The sequence below is a fragment of the Helianthus annuus genome, chromosome 8 (genome assembly GCF_002127325.2).
Source record: "Helianthus annuus cultivar XRQ/B chromosome 8, HanXRQr2.0-SUNRISE, whole genome shotgun sequence".
NCBI lineage: Eukaryota > Viridiplantae > Streptophyta > Magnoliopsida > Asterales > Asteraceae > Helianthus > Helianthus annuus.
In genome coordinates this window covers 19,224,089-19,233,722 of record NC_035440.2, presented here as the reverse complement: position 1 = coordinate 19,233,722, position 9,634 = coordinate 19,224,089, and the positions used below count along the sequence as shown (strand labels likewise).

The 9,634-nt window shown below is 39.8% G+C and overlaps 1 protein-coding gene across 1 annotated transcript; it reads right to left on the bottom strand.

The window, feature by feature from the left end:
• Positions 1-4,246: 4,246 nt before the first annotated feature.
• Positions 4,247-5,037, bottom strand: LOC110869675. Its single transcript, XM_022118910.1, has 2 exons — positions 4,872-5,037; positions 4,247-4,644 (listed from the first exon to the last, which is right to left on the bottom strand). The coding sequence occupies exons 1-2, from the start codon at positions 5,035-5,037 to the stop codon at positions 4,247-4,249; spliced, it is 564 nt and encodes a 187-aa protein (XP_021974602.1).
• Between the last annotated feature and the right edge of the window lie 4,597 nt (positions 5,038-9,634).

The window sequence follows — 9,634 nt, the reverse complement described above, 5'->3', positions numbered from 1 at the left end:
ATTTTTCACTCGGTCCTTACTTCCCAAAGCAAAGGTTTTTTTAGGTTGACTTTGGAATCATAGCAACCATTAATCATGCTGAATTTTGTATTACATTCACGAATTACACAAAACCCACATAATCGAACATCATAAAATCATGAAATTTCACTTACTTGAGATCAAGAACACTTAGATAATCAGGATTCTAAGCTCATGCATTCGATTCTCCATTAATCTGGCTTTCAATTGATGGAATTTAGTGATTTAGGGTTTTGTGAAGGAAAGAGTCCCCCTCCTGGCTTCTCACGATCGCACACACACCAGACTTGTCTGGTTTCTTTTTTTTAATCATTTTATAACATTATTTACACATCTAGTCCCTCATCATTTAATCCCCATTCACTTTAGTACTTTACCTTCTAACTTAACCATCTTTCTTTTACTAACTTTTATTTTTTTGACATAATCCTATTTTTATTTTTATTAAAACATCACTACACATTATACTTTTAGGTCATATGAGAATTTGGGGTGTTACATTATGAGTTATGGAACTCAAGCTTTTCTAGCTGTGGACAATAATAGAACATGTTAAAACTATTTGTTTTAACGGCGACTTTCAATAAATGAGCTAGTAAGAAGCTAGAAAAAACAATCAGACCACTTATAAATTGAAAACATACCATTCTTTCCAATAAAGATTTTTAAAGGTTGATCTACTTTTAATCAATCAATCAATCAATCTATCTATCTAGTAAATCCCACAAATAGCAAAGCTATTGTTAGAGTTTAGGGAGGGTGAGATGTAGGCATACCTTACCTCTATTCATAAGGATAGAGAAACTGCTTCAAGAGAGACCCCCAACACAAAAGACAAATAGTCGACAAGTGAGAAACTAAACAAATCAAGAAATAGAGAGTTACTAAACAACAAAAGAAGTGTAGGAGAGGTAACATAGTGAAAAAGAACAGATATTTCGAATCACAAGACCCCCACAATTTAGCAATTTAGCAACAATCTAGCAACGCTACCCTTCTTGTTTTCAAAATGTACTTGATCCTTCTCCTTCCAAATGCACCAACAAGGCGTACAGACGATTGTATGAACAACTTTAGTTTTCCGGGTTTCCACATTTAAATATCTATGTACCTGTTAAAACTTCTAAATTATTGATAATAAGGTCAAACTACAAGAATTTAACAACATTAGTGAAGAGGTATGTTCACAAATCTTGCGTCGACCAACACGAGTTAACCCCAGGTCACGCGTGGGGCCATACCCAAAATAGATCAATTCTAACATTAAGTTCCTTCTACCAAAGATTTGACATTCCAGACCTTGCGTTGACTACATGAGTTAACCTCAGGTCACGCGCGAGACCATGTCTAGAATACATCTGATCCAACACTTAGTTCAATCTACAAACGAACTACCGTAAGGCCGGGAAGCGCAAGACAATGTTGGACAGTACAGAAGGTACGATTGGAAGAACAGTAGACCAATGAGCGCACGACAGGCTGTACTCTATCATGTTGCATGATGAGCAATCGTGCAGGAGACAAGAAGTAAACAAGGAGAAGCACGTGGCACCAATCAGCGTGCGCCGATCACTGCTCCACTTAACTGTTGATGCAAGACCAGACAATAAGGAAAATCTCCAGGACACATGGATCCATTCAACGTGCGCAAACTATGCCCTCGCCTGTAAACACTAACGATCGTGACAGGGGAGGCAAAACGGATATTCCTTGTTGTCGGCCTCAGGCCCAAGGCCCATCTCCTTCACAATTCACCTCGGCTATAAATAGAGAACTTCGGCTATAGGGTTAAGGATCGCTCTCTTGCTCCTTCTCACTTAATGCACACACTTTTATCCTCAAAGCAAGTTCTTATTCTCACGCCGGAGGGTGATTACAAGGAGAACCCCCCTATTCTCCTCCTTGTAATGAGTTTTACGGTGTGTTGATTGTTTTGCAGCATCGTTGTAGTCGTTTGTCGAGAACGAAAGAAGATTAACCTTATTTGGACGAGACACAAAACACGAGTTAATCTCTAGATTAACTTGGTGTTTCTTCATTGGCGCCCACCATGGGGCTCGAACCCACAACCACAAGGTTAAGAGCCTTTGTTTTGAAGGATAAAAGTGTGTCTATTAAGTGAAAGAGCAAAAGAGCGATCCTTAAACCTATAGCCGAAGTTCTCTATTTATAGCCGAGGTGAATTGTGAAGGAGATAGGCTGAGGGGCCTTGGGCCTGAGGCCGACAATAAGGAATATCTGTTTTGCCTTCCCTATCACGACCGTTAGGGTTTATAGGCGAGGGCATAGTTGGCGCACGTTGAATGAATACACGTGTCCTGGCGATTGTCCTTATTGTCTGGTCTTGCATCAACAGTTAAGTGAAGATCGTGGAGCAGTGGCGGCGCACGCTGATTGGTTCCATGTACGTGTCCTTGTGTACTTCTTGTCTCTTGCACGATTGCTCATCGTGCAGCACGATAGAGTACAGCCTGTCGTGCGCTCATTGGTTTACTGCTCTGCTAAACGTACCTTCTGTATTGTCCAACATTGTCTTGCGCCTCCTGGCCTTGCGCCAGTTCGCTTGTAGATTGAACTAAGTATTGGATCAGATCTATTATGGACATGGCCTCGTGCGCGATCTGAGGTTAACTCATGTAGTCGGCGCAAGGCCAGGAATGCCAAATCTTTTGTAGAAGGAACTAAGTGTTAGAATTGATCTATTTTGGGCATTGCTCCGCGAGTGACGTGAGGTTAACTTGTATTGGTCGGCATAACATTTGGGACCATACCCCTTTAATTAGATACCCATGTTAATAGATTTTTTTGTTAATAGATCAATCTCCTCCTAGACTTCCTCTAGTTCCCCATGGGATCATGGATATTTAGAAAAAAATTGATGCATGGCTCTAATTTAGGAGCATACAAAGTTCTAACAATTCTCTAAATAATGATTCTACGAGTCGATTTTAAAGAATGACTCGTATTCGAAGTTCTAACAATGTTTTCAAAAGTAGGTAATTAAGTTTGAAAATCAACCATTTATGTCCTTTGAAAATTGAAGCCCAATTGCATTCTATACATAACAACGTACTTCATGTACAAATACATCAACTAGTATATCGTTTTATTATATGAACAAGTAAACTCATTTTTATCTATTCATGTTGTGTTTAAGCTTGAAATGTGACTCGGCGTTTCGTTCTCCAACCACACGCAATTGATCAAGTTGGAGGTTTTGTGGCGATTGCAATGTAAAGTTGACTAAGTTTAGAGTTGAAAAGGACTATTAACGCTTACCTTTGAATATTCTTTCTTTTGAAAGATTCTAACACCTATTGAAAGGCCATTTGGCTCTACACTTTTTTTTTCCTCAAAACAACATGGCTTAAATATTAATGTAGCATGTTTACTAATTTTGTATTCTTATTTTTAATCGTTCACATCATACATAACCAACAACAACTATTATTATTATTACTAGTGTTACTATTATTATTTTACAAATACTTTATGTTGGTGTAGTTGTTGAAAAAATGGTTTTTTAATTATTAATTTAGAAATGCTTTATGTCCTTGTGTTTCTTAAGTACGAGGTCTTCAAAGACAACGGATTAGTCTCTTTTGATATGTTTAGTGCTATATGATGTCTAGAATGTGTCCTTTCATATTTTACCAACTAGTGAAGATGGATATGATCGGATGGTTCCGATACGATAATACTTCAATGGCCCCTTAGTGATCCAGATTTACCGTTAAAAAAAAAGCAATATAATAGCTCAGATAACTAGATAACTGATAAAAGAAAAAGTATGTTTTTTTCATGATGATGTGGAAGGCTTGACGCTTTTCTTGCTGGTTTTTTCTAAAATCCTGTCATGTTTTGTGCGGACTTTTTTCTTTGTTGTGATTCAATAAGACTAGTGGGTATGGTGAGGCTCATCCCCATAAGGATGAGCCGTCACGTAGGCGCCACATCACCATCCCATGGAGGATGGGGCTATCCTACATAATTTTTTATTGTTTAATTTATTTTATTTGTTTAACTTTTATTGTTTAATTTTTATTGTTTAACTTTTTTATTTGTTTAACTTTATAAAAACAATTCAAAATTTTTAAAAAAAATAAGACATAAAATAAGATAATAAAATCCATTACATAACATAAATAAAAATTACATAACCTAAAAAAAATTACACTACCTAAAACTTATAAAAAAAGACAATTAAAAATTTATAAAAATTACACTACTCGTCTTCGTCACCGTCCCCGTCATTTGCGTTGTTCCATATATGTTCTACCAAATCCTGTTGAAGGTTTGCATGCGTATAGTCGTTGGTTAGCGCGAACGAGTTTAAATCCTGTTGCGTCGGATCTACCATGACAGTATTCCCGTAAGATGCATTCTCATCATACTCACAAATCGCCCGACCTTCATCTTCAATAATCATGTTATGGAGCAAAATGCAAGCGTACATACAAAGGCGCAACCTCTTCGGTGTGAATGCACGTGCCGGTTGTTGAATGATGGCCCATTTTTTCCTTTTTTCGTCATCGGGAAATGGAATAGTCTTGACAATTGTAGACCAAGACGGATATATTCCGTCAGCAAGATAATACCCGCGTCTATATTCAACCCCAGAAACTGTAAAACGGATGTTCGGACTGGTTCCATTAACGACATCGCTAAAGATCGCCGATTGGTATAGCACGTTGAGATCGTTGAGTGAACCAGGGAGACCAAAGAAAGAATGTCAGATCCACAAATCTTGTGACGCCACGGCCTCAAGTATTAAGGTTGGATGACCGTGATCACCTCGCGTGTATTGGTCTCGCCACGCATTCGGGCAGTTATGCACGCCCAATGCATACAATCAATGCTACCAAGCATTCCCGGAAACCCGTGCCGTGCTTCATGAGCTTGGTACAACTGTTGAACATCATACGCGTTTGGTTTCCGCAAATATTGTTTTCTATATAGTTTCACCACATTATGGCAAAACCGATACAAACATTCCCGCGTAATTCTTGCCGACATCTGTAAGTACTCGTTTAAAGCGTCGGCCACTGTCCCGTACGCCAGTTGGCGAATGGCCGCAATACACTTTTGTAACGTGGTGAACCCTTCATAATTCCGAGCATCGGGTCGTTGCGTGAAAAACGGGTCTAGCCCCGCCAAATCATCAGCAATCCGTGTGAATAATCGGGGACTCATTCGGAACCTTGTCTGAAAATGTCGGCATTGTAAAGGGGTGCATCCGAAAAATAATCGTTCACCAATTTCTCGTGCGCTCCTGTCATAAAAAATATATAAATACGAGGAAATAAGGAATAAGGATAATAAAATTTAATAATGACAAACCTTGGCGGTCTCTGTTAATCCGTATTCGTCTGGTAATAACGCTTTCAGACGAGACGTCTTCCTCTTCCTCTTCCTCCTCCATAAGAATCTGCGCCGCCTTTACCACAGCGTTTGGAAAAAACATCTCCTCTTCGTCCTTAGAAGACGAGTACCACCAAGAATTAGATGCCATTGTGGATGAAAATTATATTTTTTTATAAAAGAATGGTATAAAAATGAGAGTGTTTTGGGTTGAAAGTGGGGAGAAAATGATGAAAATGGTATAAAATGAAATGGTTTTATAGAAAAAGGGGATATTTTTTTTTATTTAATGATATAGCCGTTTAACGGCTATTTTTTTTGAGCATCAAGGCCCATCGAGATCGTCTAGAGGGAGCCGGAAAGGACGGGACGGGGCGAGGGGTCGGTGTTAGGGACCAGCGCCGGGCCTCGCCGGGCCTAAGCCGGCCTCATACCGCTTGGTCTAATGGAGTCACAAAATATTATACGTACTTTCTAAAGGTACTTAGGTACGCATCGTCTATCCCTTTGATAATGCTTTAACATAATGTTAAACACTTGGATTCATCACGTTTCAGTTAATTAATATTTATAATTTACCTAATTCAGGTTCTTATATGATTTTTTCGATGCATTCTTTATTCATTACAAATACTTTGAATTTTATATTGGTGGAGAAAAATGCCCGGATAGTCCCTGTGGTTTTGCCTTTTTTCACCTATAGTCCCAAACTTTCTAAAATTACCTGAATAGTCCCCAAGTTTTCATTTTTTGTTCCCGGATAGTCCCTGGGTCTAACTTCAGTTTGTTTTCTCTGTTAAGAGGGTGTGAAATGACAAAAATACCCTTTCCTTAAAAGGCCAAACCATAGGGACTATCCGGGCATCTTCTTCATTTTTATTTATAAAACCCCACCACCACACTTCATCTTCAATCTCCACCCACCATCACCCTCCTCCACCCTCCACCGTGCCGCCGCCGGTCTCTGCCGCGCAGAACCACCGCCGTTCCTCTTTCCCCGATGCGCTCTCTCTCTCTGCTCAAATCCGAACCAAAATGAGATGGAAACGGCTCCATCACTGGGCCACCGTAAACACCCACCACGAAGAAGTAGCGGCTGTCGAACCTCGCCGCTCGTCGCCGATTGCTCACCAGTCAACCACCTCCATCGTCGTGGTGTCTCCGGAGCCACCACTGCCGTCGAGAACCCTTGTCACCGGCTCAGTCACCGCCTTTCCTTCTCTCTCTCTCTGTGTCTTTCTCTCTGTCACAGACAGCGGCTACCGCCGTTGTTACTCGTTCTCTGCCTCCTTCCCTCTTCTTACACTGTCGCTGCCGCACGCCACCACCATCTGGTGGTGGCAGCCGTTTAATTCCGTAACAATCAAGAACCCAGATGCAATAAAACTAAAAAAGATCAAAAACCCAGATGCAAAAACACTTTAAATCAATCAAGAAACACAAAAACAACAAAATCATAACCAAAACAGCAATAAAAATCTGACCTTTAAATTTAATCACAAACCCTAGATGATCAATCAACCAATTAATCAATCAATCAATTACCCATCAATAATTGAGGGAAATTGAATTGAATCATGTTGTGATGAGGTGGAAGTTAAGCAGGAGAGTGGATTGACGTGTTGAAACCGGAGTTGGTATAAAAGAATAGATAGATATATATGTATATAACAGGATGAAGAACAAGAAAGTCAAAGATTTGGGTAATCTAATAAACTCACTGAGTTGAGTTGAGTTAATAATGAGTAAGTTTTATAGATGGAAATGAATTGAAAAAAGGGTTGAATTGAATGACGACGGTGGTTCTGTACGGCGGAGACCGGCGGCGGCACGGTGGAGGAGGGTGATGGTGGGTGGAGGTTGAAGATGAAGTGTGGTGGTGGGGTTTTATAAATAAAAATGAAGACGATGCCCGGATAGTCCCTATGGTTTGGCCTTTTAAGGAAAGGGTATTTTTGTCATTTCACACCCTCTTAACAGAGAAAACAAACTGAAGTTAGACCCAGGGACTATCCGGGAACAAAAAATGAAAACTTGGGGACTATTCAGGTAATTTTAGAAAGTTGGGGACTATAGGTGAAAAAAGGCGAAACCACAGGGACTATCCGGGCATTTTTCTCATATTGGTGAATGTAGTTTTGTTTTCTGCCCTTGTAGTGTCTTGTTACATTGGGTTTGTCAAAAGAAAAAATCAAAGTAAATCCTATTAAATTTTTTATTAAAGAAAATGCGCTATATAATAATCCTATAAGTCAAGTAATTCTTTACTCATGGGGTTGTAAATCCGATTTATCATAGAAATAAAGCTTATATATTTTAGGAACAAACGTGATTAAGTTCCCTTTTTTTGCTATTAATTAATTCCTTGTAATATGTTTTCCATGAAAAAAAACATATATAAACTTAAGTTGTTAAATTTTATTTGATTTATCCACTGAGTTCTTGGAACTCCTTCATTCATCTATGTGTTTGACCCAATATATAAACATAAGGACTTATCGATCGTAAATAGTTAAAAAGGGTTAGTTTCATTTCAGTACTTCTATGAAATCAACACAAGGACAACATTAGCAACGAACGATAATAGATCTTTGGGTGTTGATTTCTTCAACATGAACAACACAACCACCGCATGATTGGTTCATCGAAAAAGGAGGGCTGACATGAATATGGAGATGAAAGGTAGGTGTGGGTGTGAGTTGGTACAGACAAACTCGTTTTCCCAGTAAAACCGTTGTCGTTTGCGAAAAGGAGGTGGGTTTTGGGGTGGAGAAAGGGGGATGGTGGAGGGTGGTGGTTTAAGGAGGTGGTTGTCGTGGTGGTTTTAGAGGGTGTTTGGGATTCCTTTTGCCTTCTGACTTCTCAAAAGGAATAAGTAAGAAATTCTTACTTCTCAGTTTCTCCTTTTTGAAGGCATAAAAGGCCTTTTCAAGAAGTGTTTGGGATCCCTTTTGCCTTCAAAAGTCCTTCTCTCTCAGATGATGTTTGGGATCTCTTTTAACTTCTAAGAAGTTAATAAGTCAAAATTAGCTCCAAAAGTTCTTTTCAAAAGGAATCCCAAATACCCACTTAGAAGGTTGGGGGTGTGAGTTTTAGGGTGAAGGGAGTGGGGGGTAGGGATGAGCTCTCTACCGAAAATCCCCAAAAGTAGGTACCGTTACCGGTACCGAATATACTCGGTACGGTTCGGTACCGGTACGGTACCGGTATTTGAGGGTAAAAACCGGTACTGAAAATGTCAAAAGTCGGTACCGAAAATGTACCCGGTTCGGTAAATTCGGTACCGGGTACTATTTGCTCATCCTTAGTGGGGAGCGGTAAAGTGTCGGTAAACAACTTTACCAATAGCGAAGACCACCGCCAACACATTTACCGATCTTGATCTTACCGAGTAGATGGGCATTTTGGTGAAGGTTTACTGATGGGAAAGAGAGTGAGGGAAGGGTGTGTGGTGGGGTCCATTCCTTCTCAACCAATCACATATTTTTCCTTTTTTTTAAAAGATAGTTTACCTAAACCCCATTAGATCACCGTCAACATTTTTGAGCATTAGGTAAATATTTTAGATGAATTGACTTGACATTATGTGATTTAGTGAATTGAGAATTTAGCTAATAGTATTAAGTAACCACTCCCTTCACCCTTAGGATGAAGAAGTGGAAGGTGGTTACACTTTTTTTCTTCCAACATTAAATGATTGATTGGACTCCGTAATTTTTGTATTTCTTTTAATGTCTTATTTATAATTTTGATTAGTAAGGGTGAACGGGGTACCATGCGGGGAGTGGGGCGGTGACCCAAGTCCCCGAGCGGGAACACCGCCGCTATCCTCACGGTGAGTGAATTCGGTGACCAAGATCGGGGAGGGTTCACCGCGTGAGAGAGGAGAGAGAGAGAGGAGAGAGATATGGGGTGATTGGTTGTGTTAATGTGGGTCCACTCTTTTTCCACCAATCATATTTTTTCTTCTTTTTTTATAATAAAATAATTGTGTGAGTGAAGTGATGCCATCAAATTGAGGGTGTGAGGGGAGTTTAAGAGGGAAGTTGACGTGGCATAACCTGATTGGGTGTGTGTAAGAGAGGGGACTCCCTTAAGGGTGTAAGGGGTGCTCACCTCTTAGGTGAGTCCCCCCTCTTACACACAACCAATCACATAGTGTCATGTCAACACCCCTAATACACTCCCCTAATACCGATTTTTTATGGCGGCACTCCCCTATTAGGTGAGTTCAAAATTAATTTTTTTTTTT